The sequence below is a fragment of the Solanum tuberosum genome, unplaced genomic scaffold (genome assembly GCF_000226075.1).
Source record: "Solanum tuberosum cultivar DM 1-3 516 R44 unplaced genomic scaffold, SolTub_3.0 scf00048, whole genome shotgun sequence".
In the NCBI taxonomy this organism is placed as follows: Eukaryota; Viridiplantae; Streptophyta; class Magnoliopsida; order Solanales; family Solanaceae; genus Solanum; species Solanum tuberosum.
The window spans coordinates 1,719,744-1,740,204 of NW_006238976.1; the positions used below are offsets into that span (position 1 = coordinate 1,719,744).

At 33.2% G+C, this 20,461-nt stretch overlaps 3 protein-coding genes across 4 annotated transcripts; 1 reads left to right on the top strand and 2 right to left on the bottom strand.

The window, feature by feature from the left end:
• Positions 1 to 30: 30 nt before the first annotated feature.
• Positions 31 to 2,399, bottom strand: LOC102586232 (uncharacterized). Of its 2 annotated transcripts, XM_006343878.2 has the most exons (6): positions 1,372 to 2,397; positions 1,075 to 1,189; positions 918 to 999; positions 769 to 820; positions 460 to 514; positions 31 to 374 (listed from the first exon to the last, which is right to left on the bottom strand). In XM_006343878.2, exons 1-6 carry the CDS (start codon positions 1,717 to 1,719, stop codon positions 247 to 249), a joined length of 780 nt encoding a protein of 259 aa, XP_006343940.1. In that variant the 5' UTR covers positions 1,720 to 2,397; the 3' UTR covers positions 31 to 246. The 2 variants fall into 2 exon arrangements, with proteins under 2 accessions (XP_006343940.1, XP_015162629.1); XM_015307143.1 differs by having other exon boundaries at positions 284 to 514; positions 1,372 to 2,399.
• A 3,429-nt stretch (positions 2,400 to 5,828) lies between these two features.
• LOC102586561 (probable mitochondrial import inner membrane translocase subunit TIM21) lies at positions 5,829 to 12,332 on the bottom strand. The gene is made up of 8 exons (XM_006343879.2): positions 11,955 to 12,332; positions 10,887 to 10,946; positions 10,776 to 10,794; positions 9,807 to 9,967; positions 6,802 to 6,980; positions 6,665 to 6,713; positions 6,372 to 6,491; positions 5,829 to 6,278 (listed from the first exon to the last, which is right to left on the bottom strand). The coding sequence occupies exons 1-8, from the start codon at positions 12,144 to 12,146 to the stop codon at positions 6,120 to 6,122; spliced, it is 939 nt and encodes a 312-aa protein (XP_006343941.1). The 5' UTR covers positions 12,147 to 12,332; the 3' UTR covers positions 5,829 to 6,119.
• Positions 12,333 to 16,661: 4,329 nt separating this feature from the next.
• LOC102586899 (uncharacterized) lies at positions 16,662 to 20,461 on the top strand. The gene is made up of 3 exons (XM_006343880.2): positions 16,662 to 17,993; positions 19,181 to 19,723; positions 20,050 to 20,461. Exons 1-3 carry the CDS (start codon positions 17,064 to 17,066, stop codon positions 20,146 to 20,148), a joined length of 1,572 nt encoding a protein of 523 aa, XP_006343942.1. The 5' UTR covers positions 16,662 to 17,063; the 3' UTR covers positions 20,149 to 20,461.

The window sequence follows — 20,461 nt, forward strand, 5'->3', positions numbered from 1 at the left end:
TAAAAGATAAGTCTTTCCATAAAGAATTGCTTACCACTTGAATTTTTTAGATCGAAATTCAACACAGTTTATTCAACAGTCAACAATAGAGATATCTGTTGTGGTTCCAATTTTTCTCGAACCCAACGCTCAATCATACAGTTGTTTTCAGGCAGATTTCAACAGATATGCCCAAGTTTTACTATTTTCAGTAGCACTAGTCTTATTACAAATATGGCCAAACAGGCCTTAGGACTTATTACAAAGCTAGTCATTCTTTGGAGTTTGATCCTTATCTTTTGAATCACTCCAAGGACTTAAGGTTGACATGTAATTGAGCCATGATGTGTAGCGGGAATAGGAAGTTATCAGTTGAGGACTCATCTGGAACAACCCTGCATAGGAAAAATTTTTCCCTGTTGAGAATAATTTTGTTCTCATGTTGGCGAAAATATAAAGAACATAAAGAAATCAACATACATTCAGCAGACTGAGGGAAAGCATCACATACTGAAATGACCTTCTGGAACGCTTCCTGTATTTTGTGAAGATAGGAACACGACGTGCATTAATGAAATAGAAACTAAACAAGAATCAAGAATTGCAGTTTCAAATTGCCAATATCAGGAGAAAAGAGTGAACATCATGTTGGTGAATTAGCCTGTCTAGTTTGTGCTTTTCTGAGATAGAAGTTTGGTGGTATTCATACCAAAGCTAGATAACATATGTTGATAAGTTAGCTTGTTTAGTTTGCACTTTTCTGAAATAGAAGATTGATGGTATTCATACCAAAGCTATGCTTCCTGGTTTGATTGGTGATTCAACAATTACTTGAGCTTTCCTGCATAAATTTCCATTTCCGGAGCACTTAATGTTTGTGCTGACATAGTAATAGGCCTAAACGTAACATACATGGGCTTAGAAAACCTTGAATTTACCTTATGACTAGTTCTTCTCCGTCTCTTGATAACTCGTAGCAACTGCAGCCTCTAGTGAAAGGAACCTGTTTCTTGTTCCACTCTACATGAAAATATACTTTTGTCATGTTCCAATATTTACCTCTTCATTGTAATAGAATAAGTTACTCGTCATTACCTAAATGCCAGTTTACCACAATTGTGAGATCAACTCCCTCATAAATGTGTTCAATGCAGTACTCTGTGTTCTTCCCCATGCATGTGGCTAGTTGCTCCAGAAATTTCAGAGCCTCCTGCATCAATTTACAAATCGAAGATATAAACACTACAGTATATTAGAGAATCCTTACTGTATGATAATCCTTAAGTTGATCTCAACTAGCTTGGGATTGAGGCGTAGTAGTTGTTATTGAGCTCAAAAAGTTGTACAAAAGAAAAGTACAATTCATGTTTCCGAGAGAAGAAGAGAGGTAACCTCTCTCCTTTGGAATGGTTGACTGTAAGAGAAATCATCATAGAAACAATTTTCAGCTAGGAGCAGTGCTAGTTGATTCATGTCCTTGTTGTTAATACTTGAGTAGAACTTCTTGATTGTGTCGGATGGAGAAACTGCACTCATACTCGTGCCACTCTCAGGATTTAACATCGAAAATGTGACCAAACTGTTGGATTTGTTCTTGATGCCTCGTATTTTAAGTTTTCGTTGTGATAGCTTCTTAACTGGTTCATGGTTAGCTTTCAATAATGGAGGGACACTCAAGGTACGTCTAAACTCCGAGTTGGACCATACATTATGCTGGAGAAATTGGCTTGATAATGCCATTTTATTTGATAATAGCAACACTATTGAAACTATACATTATCTATTTATGGAACTATGATTGGAAAAAAGCATAAAAACTTTGGTTTAAAATGCCTTGACATTAAGGAAAGGACCTGTTCCTTGCCTATTTTTTTTTGTTGCTTTGATGTCTCTGCTTGCTCTGTACTTAAGGTATCCACATGGTATAAAGCCAAATTTAGCAAATCTTCAAGATGGTTTTATGACAATGTGTAACATGAGATTTTCTACTTTCTTGTTTTTGTTTTTTGGACACTGGAAATTTGTTACAAGACAGGGAACAAGAGATGTCTAAATACAATAAACCAACGAAAACGACACTGTACAAAATTCTTTATAAACCTTTGAGGTCACTCGACTCTGACTGATCAATCTCCTGTCATTGTTACACGCTTCCCATGCATCAACGTATTTCTTAGGATTTTGGGGTGGAATTTGAACGTCGAGTGGCAGCCATGGTGATCATGGCTGCCAACGACTGCAACGCGATGGCAACTATCCTTGTCTTAACTTGCCCTCTCTTAGGAAGTGGTCTATGCTCTTCTATCTTCTTGTCAAATAGCATATGCTTCATCTTGCTTAAACCTTTGTTTAACAATAAAACAAGATGATTATTTGTGTTTTGACAATTCAATTGCATGAATTATGACTATATATAAAGCATAAATTTTGCTTGTTGATTCAAGAAACACAGCCCCTTTCTTTGTAGCTACGATAATAAGGTTGTTTTGATGACAAAAGGACAAGTAATTAGTAGCCTCTTGTAGTAGGTTCATCACTAGGCAAGGCAGTAGGGAGGCAATGACAGCTAATTTTTTCTTGACCAAAAATTATTCCCTATGTGGATTTTAGTGTTTTTTTTTTTTTAAAAAAAAAATCATTAGTTGACTATATATGCAAGACCACCACCATATTTCGTATAATTTCACAAGTGGAGTCTGAAAAGAGTGTGTCACAGATCTTATCCCACCTTGTGAGGTTGGCGTGGTTGCTTTTGATAGACCCTCGGCATTTCAAAGCATGTATGAAAAGGGCATACAGTTTTGAAGAAGTCATAATGAAGAAAAGAGCAATAAGTAGTATAATAAAATTGAAGGATTAGTTGACTATATATGAAGTTAAATAAATCCACGCAATTCACATTTGTCAACCAATTAGCTAATTAAGTGTACAAAATGTTGCAACTAATCATTATTTAAATACACAATTAGTGTAGATTGTTAGCTAATAGAGGTCAAGATTAGGATTGATACATCAGGGCTTGCTTGTTAGGCTTTTTGTGTTTTCTTTTACTACAAACCACATAGGCATGATGATTCTATCCTATAAAGAAAACAATAGTACAAAAGTTGTAATTTATACTCTTCGTCTGGTTTTATGTTCATTAAAATAAATTTTTTCGAAGTGTGCTACTTTTGCCTTGAGAAAGAATCGTCACGTGACAAGTATTAGATAACTCTGTCCACTAAAGCGTAATAGTAGTTTTTTGAACTTGTAGGTTTGTGTGATCAACTAGATAATTCAAATATTTATGTATCAACTAGATAATTCAAATATATACTTCAATCACAATCAATAATAAAGAGATTCACAACCATAAAATATGGTTTTTTTTTTTAATTTATAAAGAATTGCTTACCACATGTTACTGTATTTTGGGAATGAAAATTGAATTATTGGTGACGTGCATTGGGAAGCTAGTGTTTCATTAATTTAATGTAAAGAAGTTTTTTACTACCACTTGTTATCTCATTTGGTTGAAAATTGGATAAATGTCTAGCAATATAATTACATTTCTCGTTCTTTGATCAGTGATTCATTGACCACTATATCGATATTAATTTACTCGAAAGAACAGGCACTTAGTGATCGAGACATTCACACTATATCGAGAATTATTGATGCATGCAACGAGTAATTTTGCCACCTTAGAATAATATTGTTGTTGAGGTTCATCTGTATTTTCATTCAAAGTTCATAACACTTCTCCTTTGTCGGCTTTCTTAAAAAGTTTTTTTAAAAAATTAAAATAAAATAAAAATATTCTATAATAAGTTTCCATTGGCATAGGAAACTGTTTATTTTTTTTTCTTTTTCTGTGAATGAGTATTTTACCATTTTTTGTTGGTAATAGGCAACAACCGTATTGACCATGTGCACCGCAGCATAAAGTTATTACTATGTTGTTTCAATTTCAATTCACACACTATATTATATTTTCTCTGTACCGTCTCATTTTAACTGTCGTTTTAACTCTTTTCATATTCATTATAAAAAAAACAATAAATAGAAAGTATAATTTATTAACTTACTCCTATTTATCAGATGTTTTTCTAAAACAATAGTTAACTAACTAAAGCGACAGTTGAAATAGGATGAAGGATATATAAAGAATTGTTTTTATATTTTATATACATTGAATAAGCTTGTCAAATTAAATTCATATTATGAAAATAAAAACCAGCAAAATCTTACCGATAGATTTGTATTGAAATTTGTCTGCCGCATACTTTATGTTAAAAAACGTAGCAAAATGAAAACCAGACAACTCATAATGTATATTATAAACTGCTTCGTATACACGAATTTGTTCTCAGTCAGATAGGCTTATACCATTATACGATATTATTAAGGTGGAGTAAGTTATTACGTCAAAATGAATGAATAAATAAATAATTTGACGATTTCTAGATGCCACCAGTTAGGGAGAAAAGAATCTTGTTTAGCTAAAGACAATCCTGCTGGCATGCCACCCAACTTCCCTACTTTGTAGTCCGCAAATTCAAGATTTTAAATTTATAAATATGAGTTTCTCAATTTGCTTATGAGATTTGTTCAACGTTTGATAAATTATTATACATATTAAAGTGAATTCAATATTTTAAATACGAAATATAGATGAAGCTTTTAAATTTCAGACTAATATCGATTTACATATGTAGAACCCATAATTTTTAAAGTACTCTAGTTATTATGTTGTGCTTTTCGAGAGGACTAATTTTTGATATTTTAAAATAAAATTTTAGATATTCAAAAGTTATACAGAAAAGTACTATAAATTGCAACTTTTTTCATATCAATATGATTAAAAAATACATTTTAAAATGTTAGTCAAAATTCATATCGTTTAACTCTCGAAAAGCATAACATGACAACTAAAAAGAGATGAAGGGAGTATAATATATTAGATGTCGAGAAATTTAAATTCTGAATTCGCCGCCGTTCCAAAACCATTTGTCATAAAAACCTCTCCCAGACAAAACTCTCTTTCCTAACCATTTGACAATAAACCTTTCCCAAACAACCCTCTCTCTTTATGTACACTTCTATATAAAGAAACCAACACACTCAATCAACACCAAGACCAAAACCAAAACCAAAACCAAATTTATTTGACAATTTTGTCCTTATTGAGAACTTTCATAAAACAATTTCATAATTACACTCACTACTAAATCAATTGAACATTCAAATGATGAATCACAAAATTGCTAGAGTTTCTACAACAGCAATTGAAGGTTTTAGGGGCACAAAGCCTTTGCCAAGAAGGGGTCAAATAAAATCAAGAATTGCAGCAAATGCTTTCCATTCCATCATTTCAGTGTTGTCAAAAGCTTCTTCACATCACCATTCTACACTACAAGAAAGTCGAGATACGACAAGAAAGTAGAGATACAACGACATTTATTTAGTGAGAGTCGTAGAAATCTTGAAAATGCCTGATTATGGTATTTTGTTTAATTTCTTAGTTTTTTTTTTTTCTATCCCCTGTAATTCATCAGAGAAATGAAATTACTGTTAGTTGAATCTGAAGTGTTGGAGCAGCAACTTGATAAGTGATTCTGAATCACTGAGCGTTGTGGTAGGATGGATATAATCACTTCATCATAACTACAAGTCTCGAGTTTGAGTTTTGTGTACCAAAAAAAATAAATTCTAACTAAAGATTCATTAGGTTAAGTTGCCTCTCTTTTTTTTTCCTACTACTACAAAATAAGCTAATTGACTGCCTCAGCAATAACCATCTTTAGACACAAGCACGATAGCTAAAAAATAGAGAAAATTGCAGAAATATGAAAATTGAAACTTGGTCATTCCAAAAATTCTTTGGATTTGAACTGCAAGAAAGTCTTACATCTGAAAGAATTTAACAGTTTTTCTTGCAATTTTTTTTTATGACCGATAAAAGGTAAACTTTCTAATACTTTCTCAGCAATGCTAACTGTTATCAGAGCCAATGGCTCAACTAAAAGAACTTGAAATCATCAGAACTGTCATCTTGAGAGCTCTCAGGGGAGTTGGAAAAAAAGTTTAGAGGATATCGACTGCATCCACGCGATTATAGCAGCAGGACAGAACATACAATGTACTTACGTTGATATTCAGGCAGGTACATACGACTCGAGCATCAGTTGAGCTGGGGAAGGTGATTTGATCTCAACGATCAAATATGTGAACTTCCACTGCTTATCCACCTTGTCTTGAAACATCTCTGTATAAACCTTGCCAGCTCCATGTGGTCCGCGAATATAAAAATTGACCTACATTCAGTTTTTAATTATACATGCGTGGGAACCTAAATATATTGGAGAAGAGGGTATCAAAAGATAGGGATCACAAGAAAAAATAGTCACCTCAACATGCTCAACTCCATCTTCATCAGTCCATATCCTATTAGGGATGCGTTGGCGCGCAGCACGATTTCTACTTTCTGATCCATAGCCTGTTACAGGGGATCCAATTCTTGCCTTAACCTGGAGTGAAGTATTGCAAACACATGCAACAGATCAGTTCAAGTACAACAAGAATCAAAATACATAAGAAATTAGGATCTTTATGTGAAGACTCACAGTATTCAGTATACAACTCATTCTCAAAATTATATGCAGTAAATTCAAGGTAAGAACAATAGGGGCAAAAAACATACTTGACCATCATTTTGAACCCTCTTGAGACCTTTGTTGAAAATTTTGTACCTACAACACAAAATTACTTTAAACTAAATTGAAAACAAGAACTCTATGTTCTCTGTCAAACTATGTAGAGCATAAATGCAACCCTTACTCTTTTGGCTGAAAAATGAGTTCCTTAAAAACTCCATATGCTGCAGCGCCAGCAACTGCAAGTCCAGCAAGAATGATAAGACTATAGGAAGCTCCCTCAGTGAACGTCACAGGCTTCTCTGGGATATTGTAGGTAGGAGCATCAAAAGGATCCTCAACAGTAGAAACATCCTTTCGAGCCTGTACAAGTCAGACAAGAAACAAGCACATTCGTAGTCATTGATTTGAGAAATGCATTCATTGTTACATCGGGAGATATACATTTTGATGCGAGAAGGGCAATCTCCAAGTTATACACAATTCTGGGATAATTTTCTTCTATAATATAACAAAACAGTGCAACTGCATACGATAAAGATATGAGGTTCAGTATCGTGCTTCTTCTCCTCTTGTACTCTACTGGAATCATGTTTTCGAAAAACACCTTTACAATGTTGTATTGGGATACCACATCAATACATTAAGGGGTCATTTGGTTGGTAAGCAAGTTAGACCAGGAGTATAATACGGGGATTAAATAATGATGGGATTGTTTAGAGGATATACTATTAACGGTAGATGGTTGATTCATTGGACTTAAAACAGAGTATGAGTATAATATAAACATGAGTTTGGTTTTACATGAGATAAATTGGGAAATCTTTAATTTCCAACTTTAACCTTGTTTTTTTTTGTAAAGGACTTTCAGAGAAGAGCTTTGGAGAAGAGCATCTTTGTCATTTTGGTGTTTTATCCTGAGATTGTTAATCCCAGATTCAAAAGCTCAACTAAATGCGGGATAAAATGATCGTGTATTTATCCCGAGATTGTTATCCCCTATCTCACGTTCTGGGAACTAAATAATGACAGGACTATTTAGTAGATATAATTTTATTGGTAGATGTTTAGTTCATTGAACAAAAATGGGATATACATAGTACATTATTAAGCATGTGTTAGTTTCAAAAAATATTAAACATGTGTTTGGTTTAAACTAGATAATTTGGATACACTTTCATTTCCAACTTTAACCTTGGCTTACTTAAAAATCTCTGGAAGAAAAGCTTTGGGTAAGGGCAAATGTGTCATTTTGAAGTTCAATCCCGGGATTATCCCACATGGAGTATCGTATAAATTAATATCACAATTATGGTATAAACAATCCCGGGATTAATAATCTCATAATTGAAAATTCTACCTAATGTAGAATCTTTAAATACTTTAACCCCCCTGATAAACATTACACGTATTTGTATTTCACATTCTGTCACACATAAAACAATGTATAAATTCCCACATTACTTAATGCAGGTTTCATTTAACACAATCAACCAAACACTGCACAAAACTATACATGCATTATTTTCATATAGGACCACCCAAACAATGCATAAGTTATGCAGAAAATATTTTTTAATCTCTTTAAATCAAACATAGGATAAATTTTATGTTGAGATTGTTTCTCTAATCCATCCAACCAAACAGTCACCGGATCAGCTCTAAAAAGAGAGAAAATCTGATGAGGTGATCCTAGGATACCAACATTAAATAGGTTTCAGACAGGAAATTGTATTCAATAGGGCATAAATCTTAGACAATAAGAAATAGAAAAGCCCACCAAGCCATGCTGTGGAAAAAACTTAGTTTTGACAGCAACAAAATCAATGATTTGTCAGTGTTACTTTCTGCAAACATCATACAGTTTAGACATCATGCAGGACAAATGACCTGATAGCAACTTAACAGACTTGGCACTAAACTAACAGAGAATAGCAGTTGCATTACAAAGCTTTGTTATGTATCATCATATAGTTCATTAGCTCTAGTAACACTATGTGATTCAAAACTCAGGAGGTGTCTGTTCAAGAAGGTTCTTCTCCTTTCCTTTGTGCACACTAAAACTTCACTCTTTTCCCTTTAACTTCACTTATTTGGAAAGTTGTATTGCCCTAGAAAGTACACATGGTCTTCGACTCTACGGTATATAAAAATTTAAAAACATAATAGGAATGACTTGTTGCAGGTACACACACCAACAAGCTCCATGTCCTAATGCTTGACGTGGGTTTGGAGCAAATGGTGGAACTCATAAGCATCTCCTACTTCAATTTGCATAAACTGTGGAGAAGATCAGAATTTCGGAGGAAAGCTATTGTAACTTTCTCCTCATTAAATGAGCATCACACGAGATTTTTTAAGTTTTGGGGGGAAATTATAGTGACTCTTTCTCATTGAGTGAGCTGCTAGGAACCAGGTACAGGATAAGGGAAGGTAAACTGGTACAACATGCAGCTCCTCTGAGACTAAATAGTGCTTATGGTAAAGAAATATAACAACGTTTCAGGACCAATATACATCATTTGACTTGGTCTGGAGGGAAATATTCCTTCTTGCTCTTTTGTGCACTGAGTAACGGTTTTTAGGGAGTGTAGAACTGGGAAACCTGAAACAAAGTAAGTGACTGCAGCGGCACAGTATATCCTCTTGTTAGTCCATTTTTGCCTTTTAAAGACATGTTATCTTAGATAGCATTGATTTGTGGAATGGGAATGAGTTTGAGTTCACCAGTAACTTATAAACATTTCAGTGAGGGTAGACTTCTTCAACTCATATGTCAATCTACTTAACTAAATTAATAATTGTTTCACAAGTTGGAATTGACAAGCTTAAAATAGTAAAATACCTTGATATTGGAATCACATGTTTCTTAAGTTGAGATGCATTTAATAACAAATATTGCTATTGGAAGGTAAAACAAAATGTTACTAACTCAAGATTATCTTTCTATGAGTAATTTGGACCTAAATTTTGGTCATTCAAATACCTACTGTATGTTTATTTTTTTGAAACTGTATACCTACTGTATTATTAATATAGTGGTGATACTTAATACATGATTTGCTGGGGAATTAGTTAAGTGTGGTCCTTGGAACATTTTACTATTGTTTGCCCTTCAACTAAGTTCTCCTCTCACAATCTAAAAGAAAAAGGAAAGACATATACGCATGATTTAGAGATAGAGATAACCTCTGATTGCTTTTGCCTCGATCCAGAAGCCTTTGATGCAAATGATCTAGCAAAGCAAGACGATTGAGGATTTACGCCAGCGGTATTGACAAGCTGAAACGGTGATCTGAAGGTCATTAAGCATTGTGTGCTCCTTCTATTTCTGTAAAGAACAGGAATTCCTGCAAGATCTACGTCTGAGTATTTTTCTTAACATAGAACACGTTCCTACAGAAATATTAAAATTGATGTCACATGGACACAAGATTGTGAAATGGATTGGACACAGGAACTACATGGTGAGACACAAAATCTTACAATTGGAAGCAATTGCATGAATGCACATGTAGTTTTCTAAAGATCTCAACAGGAAATGATCCTGCTGAAAGCATAAATACATAATTTAAAGTATTGATCCTTTCGGACATGAGTGCCACAACCGTCAGGGACAGCCATGATGAGCCCATGATAATAAAACAGAAGTCTCAACATGAAATTAACATCTGTACGCTAAAGTATTGATCATTTCTCGCAAGAACCCCACAACTGCAAGACATAAATGTAACATTATGACCCATGCAACATTGATGCAGAACATTCAATTAAACCTTTGTCCTTTTACTCCCACATAAGTAGATAGCAAGTCCACAACATGTAGAATCAAGAAAGGCACCTCCTTTTTCTTAAGGAAAACAAAAACCGTTCTCTATAGCGACATGTTTGAAATCGTCATCTTAAAGTTCTCAAGATATGAAAAAACATATATTTTCTGAGTACTGCAAAATTGCTTCAAGGATCCTTTTGAATGGACACACGTGAAGAACTAAAACCACTGGATGGATGAATGTTAAAGCAGACTCAATATCCACTTTATGAAGAGAAATGAATTAATTCTAAATAAATATTCTTTGGAGATCTAACACTTGCAGACATCCAAATTGTTCTTTTACAGTTTGCAATTCTTCAATCATGAATGTAGCATCTACTAACCAGCAGGTTCATCAATAACCTGCAAAACATCAGAATTTTGGGGGGCAAAAGTTATCAATAGGCAGCCAACAAACTTTAGGTTCATCAAAGTAGCAAGACATTTCAACTCACCTTCGCAGCAGGATAAGAAGAATATACTGATCTCCTTGCACAACCTGATTTTACCAGTTCCTACAAGTACATCATAATCAGAGAAAGAACAGAAGAAGAACCAAACATAGGATATGAGGATAGGCACACGTCATGCGTTCAAGATCTGCTAAAAAGCCTAGAATTTAAGTGGGAGAAGGGGATGGCCCCATACTCCCCCAAGTTCTAGATCTGTGTGCCAATGGAGTTCGGGGACCTAACCCATGAGCAACTTCTCGGTTATTAAAAAATAGGGACTAGAATTGGTATGTTTATGGATTTTCTTGCTAAATTATTGGAATACTCAAACATTGATGCTTGATATGAAGTTCCAACTTAGATATAATTTGAGGAGCCGTACTTCAATTGCCATACAACTCAACCACTTAGGACAAAAGTCATAAGGTTAGGCTGACACAACAGCTAAGTGTAAGAAAAGAAAATGTGTAGAGAGAACTTACAAATATTTACGTTCATTACACGAGTCAAACTGAAACTATGGTGCAGTAGCTTTCAGTACCTTCTGGTACTCATCAATAAAATTTCTACCGTTCTCATCAAAAAAGAAAAAAGAAACTATGGTGCAGTAGCAGATAAGCTTCTTGGATCACTTTTGCATACACTGCAGCTTATCTTCTACAACTACTAAGCTTACCTCCACCAGTCTAACATAAAGGTGCTACATTACCACTAAGGGATCATTGGTGCGATGTATTAGAGAATCTACCAACATTTCTAATACATCCTATCCAGTACTATTCTTATACACTGTACCAAACAACCCCTACGCATATAAGACAAAGTCACCAGCTTCTTCTTCTTTTTGATAAATCATTCTCATCACTATAAATGCAACAGTTGAGACGAAGTAACCCTTAACATTTGATCAAAATCATCAATCACAACATAGAGAAAGTTCAAAATGCAACATCTAACAAGTACTAAAATGTATTCAAAGCCCCAATAATTCATACATACCCATTCTAGAAGCAACAAGAACACGAAAAATCAATCACAACAATGTGAATTTTTTAACAGAACTTCACATACCCTTTTAGCAGAAACATTGAAAACAGCACTTTCAGCAGCCATTGACGAGAAACGACCGATACCCACATCAGATAAGCTTCTTGATGGCACATATTCCAAGAAAGAATCCAACTTGTTGCATGATTTTACAACATTCGAATACAACAACCACCTCGTCTTCAATGAAAACCCGGTTCTCCTGACATGCTGCATCTTGGATAGTGAGGTTTTGATGGACTTGTAGAACAAGATTAGGGCACTAAACGGACATAGAAGATAAAAAATGGAGGAAAATTTGAACACAACGAAGCAATTGAAGAAGAAGTTCAATAGAGATTTTTGTAGTGACCCTAAAACCCCAAAAGAAAAAAAAAAACCCGGACTGGGGTTTTGAGTTGCAAAGGTCAAGTGCAAACGGGTCAAATTAAAATTTCAATGCAAGTAACGCATTTCGTAAACAATTTATTTAGACACTTCAATTATTGTTTCTCTTTATTGAACATATGATATCTATGCGTATTTTTGATTGCTCATGACGTATATAAGTTAATCATGTAAAGTATGTCACCTTCTTTCATTATACGAATTAGTCTAAATAAGTTATATAACCTTAGGCATGTTTCAATTAAAGATGATGTGTATGATAAAAGGAGATAATATATTTTAAGTGATTAACTAGTCGGGTAATGAACATTTGAGATTGTGCATGAAATACTTTTTTAAAAATTTGTTAAAAGTGCCTAGCAGAAACACTTTATCAGATGTTCAATTAAAATAAATAATAGTTCAAGTGTCTAAGTGAAATTTACCGACAAATCATATATGTGACACAATTTGAAGAAAAATGGGCAAGAAGCTATATTGCTTTGATCCAAAAGAGTTTGGGCTCAAAGTTGCCTGGCAAGATTATTTTTGCAATTAAGAACTCATCTCTGCATGGCCCAAAAACCCAAATTTGAACAATTTGAAGTCACTCTGAACAAATCTTTCAAACATTTTTTTGGTTTTATGATCCCATTTTTCATTATCAATACCTATTAAATCCTCCCGCTTAAATTAGAGATCTCGAATTGATGCATTGAATATAAAAAAAAAAGAATCTCATAAAATACAATTATTATAGTCCTTATGCGATGCAAATTCAAAGAGTGTTGATATTTATTGTGATAAATAAGGGGAGCGGGGAGGTGGGGGTGGGGGGAGAAGGAAAATAGACAAGATTAGTTGGTTAATCCCTTCCTAAATTACCTTGTTGAGTGTAATTATCATGTCCTCTTTAAATAAATATTCGACATAAATATGATAATTATCCTTGATATATAATGGTTTCTATTGCACAAATCTTTTACCCAAATAGTAATTGAAAGATATTGTTGTTTATGTTAAGTTGTAATTACTTTTATCTTTTTTTAGCAAATGATTCAAAGAATTTATCTTTGAACTATTACCGTTAAAGTGTATCACATTCTTTTATTATATGTACATTAATTTTAAATAAACAAGTTACGTTATAGGTGTTGAATTTTGGAACTATTTAAATTAACAATTTATCATTACCATTATATCAAAATATTTTGAAGGGTGACGTTCACATAACATGTCATATTTCTCAAAAAAAAAAAAATCTAATATGAGTCATGATAATTCAAAGAATACCCTAAATATTTATTAATTTAAATTTGAAACTCCTAAAAATAATGACAATTTAAAATTTTATTAACCTATTCACTAAAAAAGCAACCAACAACAACAAAAAGTTGAGAATAGTGTTAAAAGAAATACACTTTCCAATGTCCCTATCTTGTTTATTTCCATTCATTATTATAATTTTCTACTTAAAGAGGAAAAAAATATGAAACTTTCCTTTCTTTTTTCTTTTTATATGGTGACCAAATTATACTTATTATTATTATTTTTTGAATGTACTGTCAACATAAATGTGTGTTGTTATTAAATTTTTTTTTAGATATATATAAGTCGTACGGAACCGACTCATCTGCTGAGCTAATATTTTCTTTAATTACTTTTCCTTATATTACAAATACTAAAATTAGTAAAAAAAAAAAGATATTACAATAGTGGTATATATATATATATATATAATATAATGTTGGATATATATACACGCACAACAGACCAATGACGAAGACAAAAATAGACATACTTTTGGCGAAAGAGATTCAAATGAATCTTTTTTTCACCCTTTATATATACTCTACCTCTAATATTAACCAACAACATAACTATATATGATGAAGGATGATCAGTTGAATTTTTACTATAAAAGAATTACGATGATTGAAATACATTATTATTAGACTATTAATCGTATATATGTATAACGTATAAGGAACATGGATATGAAAATTTAGTCCAGGAAAAAAAGATACAATTACAATTAACGAGTAAATGTATGGCTATGACTTGTTAGTTAAGTGGAGGAAAATTAAAATTAATGAAGGAGTAGTAACTATGGGGCGTTATAGTTGGCATATTAATTAAAGACTTAAAGAGTAGAAGTATTTATTTATTTTATTTAATTTATCAAACCCAAAGGTCTCTAAATTAATTATGTCATCCCTTTGTTTTGCACGGCAAAACCTTCATACACCTAGATCCGTCAAAAAAAAAATCCAACACAATTATAATTTTATAACTTCAATATTATAAATTCTAAATAAAATTAAAAAGTATTTGGAATTACACTATCTATGTAGTATTTCTTTGTTGTTAAGCTACAACTACCCTAGAGAGATCATGGACGAATTTATATGCAAAAATAATTAAAATATATGAAGTTGTTATCTCTTCGTAAAATTAAATATTTTTGTATAATATTATCTAACATCTGTTGTCACCTATGCTACAATAAGATTAAATGATGCACTTGGTTGAAGATTAAGTTATTTATTTTAAGGACCAGAGATTAATTTCCATTACATATATTTTTTTATTGATGTATTCATATTTTAGAAATTCTAGATTCGTCGAGACATAAAAATAACTTATTTGATTTTTTTCTCTATTTTCCCAAAAATATAACCACTTTTTACTTGGTAATTTTTTTAAAAAGGAATATTTAAGTTGGAAATGGAGTAACATATTTTCCACAAAAATATTATTTAATAAAATAAATAAAATTCCCCGACATTTGGCAGGTCGCAGGTACATAGATTTAAGTGGGTTCACATGGGATCAAATCCCACCGACCCAAGTAGCCACTACACAACACCGCCACGTGTTTTTCTCTCAATTTAATTATTTAGACTTCACACGTGTCCCCAAAGCAAAGCACACCGACACAATACGAACTATGATGAGATGATTGAGATCAATCCGTCCTTAATTTAAAAAGTTTGAGTTTGAATCACTTGGAAATAAAAAAAAGAATAATCCTATCGAGAGTATTTTCTATAGTATTAAACTCTACCATCCACGAATTCAAATTGAATCGAGTTTCAAGCTGAATACCGAACGTGAAAATTAACAAGAAGTGGGTTGGAACTACCAACCCAACCTGACCCGACCCGATAAAAGAGTAGTATAATTATATTGTTTCATTATTTATTTTTATATATTTTGCGGAAAATAGTGGTCGTGAATATAACTAAAGAAAATATAGTACGAAAAATAGTATGTGCTATCTTTTTTATATTAATATATTAAAAAAAAGTCGAATAATTTTCACAATATCTTAAACATGTAAGAAAATATCACATAATATTAATTGAAAGTGTTGGGTTTAATTTATAAAAAAAAAAGTGGTTTAATATAGTTTAGTTATGTTCTAGGTGGACTACCAAATACACTAATCATGATTAGTTAGTATTGAAAAGGGACAAGAACTTATATTTATTTGAATGAAAAATCGTGTTAAAAGAGTTTATAATATGATATGACAAAATGGTTTTCTTTTTTTAGAAGATCCAACGTTTTCTTAAAATGAATGGAGATCTACTCACAAGAAAAAAAATGATGAAAGCAAAATTATTGACACGAATAGCAAAACAGTTGAGATTAAATTAATTACATGCATAATAACAAAGATAAAATCTAGAGAATTTATTTAATTTAGTATAGTAGTCCCTACCTAAACAATTCAAAATTGAATGTACAGCGAAATTGCTATTATTAGAACTTTTCATATGGTTCAATTTAAATATAATATTTACCCTCTTCGTTTAAAAAATTAAAATTAAATTAATTTTTTTCTATTTTTTTCACAATAGTAGTTATTTTTTAAAAATTACAAAAGTTCAATTATGAGATAATAACACGTAAATAAAATAAATATTTAATAAAATATTATGTTTCGGTGAGAAGATGTGAGAATTTGAATATAGCGGATTGTGAGAGAGGTCGGGAAAAATCAAAAAAAATATTAAAGAAAAGTCATTACTCGTTAGACATAGTATGAAATATTTGTAATTTATCAAGGACATAATTCTAATTAAAAGGATATTAAGATCGAGAATTAGAGTATTTCTTTTATACACTTTTCATTGCTGGAAAAATCTAAAAAATATTAAAGAAAAGTCATTACTCGTTAGACATAGTATGAAACATTTGTAATTTATCAAAAATATAATTTAAAAAAGAAGAATATTAAGATAAAAAATTAGAGTATATTTTTTTAATACACTTTTTATTATTTATTTATACATACGTAACTCTAACCAACGAGCTCCGTTGCATTATGGTTTGTTGCTAATCTTATGTTTTTAACTTAAGAACAAAAAGAATTACTACTAAAAAGATGACAACTTTAGCTTAAAAGAACTCTCTTTTTCCTTCTCTCCCTCTTAGCTGTTGCTGAGAGAAATCACAAGAGTTGCAGTTTTTCTTCTTCTTCTTCTTGAAATCAGCAATTCCCCAATGCATGTTGTCCCCTTCTCTTCATCTCTCTGAAACCCCTTACATTTTTTTTATAGCCTTATCTCTTCATTGATTCTCACAATTCCTTTACATTTTCACACACCCTTTTCTCATTTTCATCAGATCCATCACTCATCTCCTCAAAATTCTGTGAAAAATCCAAAATTTAGGCTGAAAAACTGTTACCCAAATGGGTTCTTGAAACATTGTTGTGAAGCTTCTGGGTTTTTTTTGTTGTTGAGGGGTTGGGTTTTAATGACGATGAAAGTGACCCAGAAAGTAAAAGATTCAGAAAAAATCATCTGGGATCAGATGAGAAGTGTTTCTGGGTCACAAATTTCAATTTCTGGTTCACATAATCGAGCTTTTTTGAAGTTTATGGTATGGCTTTTCCTTTTTGCTTCCACTACCTATATGGTTTATACACTGAAGCTCGTTTCGTATAAATCTTGTAACAATAACGACGTTTTCAGTCGTAATAGTTTGTTTATTCACTCATCGGAAATCAATTCCAGTAAATCCAGTAAATCGATCCGGCCGGTGATAGTTAAGGAAGAAACAGAAGAGAAATTGGAAGAGAAAACCGGGTTGGAGCATATTGTATTCGGCATTGCAGCTTCTGCGAAGCTGTGGGATAAACGGAAGGAATATATAAAGTTATGGTGGAAACCGGAGGAAGAAATGAGAGGGATTGTTTGGTTAGATAAACCGGTGAAAACTTCGAAAGGTGACGGAGAATCTCTGCCGGAGCTGAGAATTTCCGGTGATACTTCACGGTTTGCTTACAGAAACCGGCAGGGTCATCGGTCTGCAATACGGATATCGAGGATTGTATCGGAGACATTAAGGTTAGGGAGGGAGAATGTGAGGTGGTTTGTTATGGGTGATGATGATACTGTGTTTGTTACTGATAATTTAGTGAGGATTTTGAACAAATATGATCATAATCAGTATTATTATATTGGAAGTTCAAGTGAAAGTCATTTGCAGAATATTTATTTTTCTTATAGTATGGCATATGGGGGTGGTGGATTTGCTATTAGTTATCCCTTAGCTAAAGCACTTGAGAAAATGCAAGATAAGTGTATTCAAAGGTACCCTGGGCTTTATGGTTCTGATGATAGAATGCAGGCTTGTATGGCTGAACTTGGTGTTCCACTCACCAAAGAACTTGGCTTTCACCAGGTTAGTTTAGTTGCTATATCATTTTTTTTTTTTTATGTTTCTGGCTACAATGCATTTGTTCATGGGTGAATCTTGAATATGCGTAATTTTTAGGCATAATACATAAACAAAGACTCAAACTTGGCATCAGCTGACAAGTAAGCACTTCAACTTCGAGAGTGCACATCTAGACACCTAAACCTGGTCTCAATAGACAACTAAACACTCAAACTAGTCCCCGTTGTGTCTCGTGGACACCTAACGCTGACGTGACACATAAATTTTGGAGGTGTCTAGATGATCATTTTGTAGGTTGTAGATAATCATTTTGTAAGTTGGAGTGTTCATATTTGTCGAGGCCAAGTTTAAGTGTTTGTTTATGTATTATGTGTTTGTATGATTTGTTTTACCATTTTACAATGTTCTCCATGCTCATTCTGACAACATATCAGGATCTCACATGCTGGTTTTGTAAATTTGGCAAGCATTTTCACAATTGGTAGTTGGGTTCTCTTAATGAGTCTTAAAACACATCACATGTGTATCTGCATAGTCCAAGTCAAAAGAGGAGCCTGGTGACTTCGTAAATTCTGTGACAAGTCAAAGAATTAATTGGCACATGTGTGCCAAACTGACAGAAGAAGAAAAACAAGAGTGGTAGTAGAAGCATGGAGACTTCTTTCTATACTACTTAAAGATGACTTTTTTATGTGAAAGAAAAGGGAAAAGAAGGCTCCTTTAATACGTAGATTGAACTAAATCTGCTTCCTTGAAAAATATGGTTGTTTGTATTTGTTTTTCTCTGTTTAAATCTTTTTCGCATCCGGTTTGAGTTGTCCATGAGAAAATGTTAGTGATGAAATCTGGGATAATTTGGGGTGGAATATGGAATGTAGTAGTTGTTCCTGGTAATTGAATTGCTAAATGATGTTTTTTTGTGTGTAACAAAAGGTTAAATCAATTGCCGGATTCTGCATAGAATGTCTTAAATGGTTCGTCTATATTTGTCTTTGTAAGCAGAAAGACCTTATAATCTGTATGTTCTTGTTTATCAGTCTCTGGCTTGTGCAACCGCAAATTTATACTTTTATTGTTTTTGCTTCATACTGGAAAATGCTGGTGAAAAAGTAATTTCACACTGTATTTTATACATTGTTAATTATTTTGATAAAAGACATATCTGATTATGACTTTGTGGTGATGTGCAGTACGATGTGTACGGGAACTTGTTTGGTTTGCTAGCATCACATCCAATAGCGCCATTGGTAACATTGCACCATCTTGATGTGGTGGAGCCAATCTTTCCCAATGTGACTCGAGTGCAAGCTTTACGGCGTCTTACAGTTCCAATGAAGCTTGACTCGGCTGGTCTTATGCAACAATCCATTTGCTATGACAAAGCTAACGGTTGGACCATATCAGTGTCGTGGGGATTTGCAGTTCAAATATTCCGTGGAGTGTTGTCCCCCCGCGAAATAGAAATGCCATCAAGAACTTTCCTAAATTGGTATAAAAGAGCAGATTACACTGCATATGCTTTTAACACGAGGCCTGTTGCGAGGAACCCATGCCAAAAACCTTTTGTGTTCTATTTATCAAGTGCCAAAATGGATCCTTCCAGCAACCAAACAGTGAGCCAGTATACTCGTCATCGAGTTCCTCATCCAGCATGCAAGTGGAAGACGACAGACCCTGCTGATGTTGATCGCGTGCAGGTTTATAAGAAGTCTGACCCACATCTATGGGATAGGGTAAGTTCCTTTTGTTAATTAGCTTATTTTTGCTTCATGAACACCGAAAACATTTGCAACCACAGTGTCTTTCAATTGTTTTCTTAGCTGGGCATTAGAATGATATCTGATAGGAAAAAGTGGATTCTGTTAAGGGTCGATTTGAACTAGTACCTTACCAAAACAAAGAACTAAAAAGATGTACAAAATCTTGATAGCTACTTAAACAACAGAATCGGAGCATGCTAAGGCACTTGTATTCGGAAAAAAATTGAAGTTAATTTCTTTTATTAAGTAGCCAATTGTTCTCTACATATAATTGACCGGTGTATTTTGATATTTGGCAGTCTCCAAGGAGGAATTGTTGCAGAGTCTTGAGCTCAAAGGGAAAAAGCATGGTGGTGGATGTGGGTGTATGTAAGGAAGGTGAGCTCAGTGAAGTATGATGATGAGTAACTCGAGCCTTTCTTCTCCTTCCGTCTTCTCTCCTTGTATTTGCCCCTCAATTGTTTCTCGTATGTATTTCTTCATTTGTTGAACTTACGAAAAATTTTCTTGGATCCATCCAAGTTTCTTTCACTTATGACCACTATATTAGGGAAAAAGATGAACTAATGTAAAATATCCTAGGTATATAAACTAGATATCCTTGTCTGATTATTAATGTAGCATAGTTTTTTCAGTTACTTTGATCTTTCTTGTTTCCAAAAGATTTCTGAGGTTCAATTTTCTGCATTTTAACCTGGAGGTCTTATTCTT

Excerpts from the sequence above, each read along its gene's own strand:
- LOC102586232 (XM_015307143.1), bottom strand. The coding sequence starts at position 1,719 with ATGGCATTATCAAGCCAATTTCTCCAGCATAATGTATGGTCCAACTCG. Across the intron at positions 1,190-1,371 it reads AACCATTCCAAAGGAGAGAG|GAGGCTCTGAAATTTCTGGA; the intron begins GTTACCTCTCTT and ends AAATTGATGCAG. Across the intron at positions 821-917 it reads GGAGAAGAACTAGTCATAAG|GAAAGCTCAAGTAATTGTTG; the intron begins GTAAATTCAAGG and ends AAATTTATGCAG.
- LOC102586899 (XM_006343880.2), top strand. The coding sequence starts at position 17,064 with ATGACGATGAAAGTGACCCAGAAAGTAAAAGATTCAGAAAAAATCATC. Across the intron at positions 17,994-19,180 it reads AAGAACTTGGCTTTCACCAG|TACGATGTGTACGGGAACTT; the intron begins GTTAGTTTAGTT and ends GGTGATGTGCAG. Across the intron at positions 19,724-20,049 it reads ACCCACATCTATGGGATAGG|TCTCCAAGGAGGAATTGTTG; the intron begins GTAAGTTCCTTT and ends GATATTTGGCAG.
- LOC102586561 (XM_006343879.2), bottom strand. The coding sequence starts at position 12,146 with ATGCAGCATGTCAGGAGAACCGGGTTTTCATTGAAGACGAGGTGGTTG. Across the intron at positions 6,714-6,801 it reads CTCATTTTTCAGCCAAAAGA|GTACAAAATTTTCAACAAAG; the intron begins GTAAGGGTTGCA and ends TTTGTGTTGTAG. Across the intron at positions 6,279-6,371 it reads ATGGAGTTGAGCATGTTGAG|GTCAATTTTTATATTCGCGG; the intron begins GTGACTATTTTT and ends AACTGAATGTAG.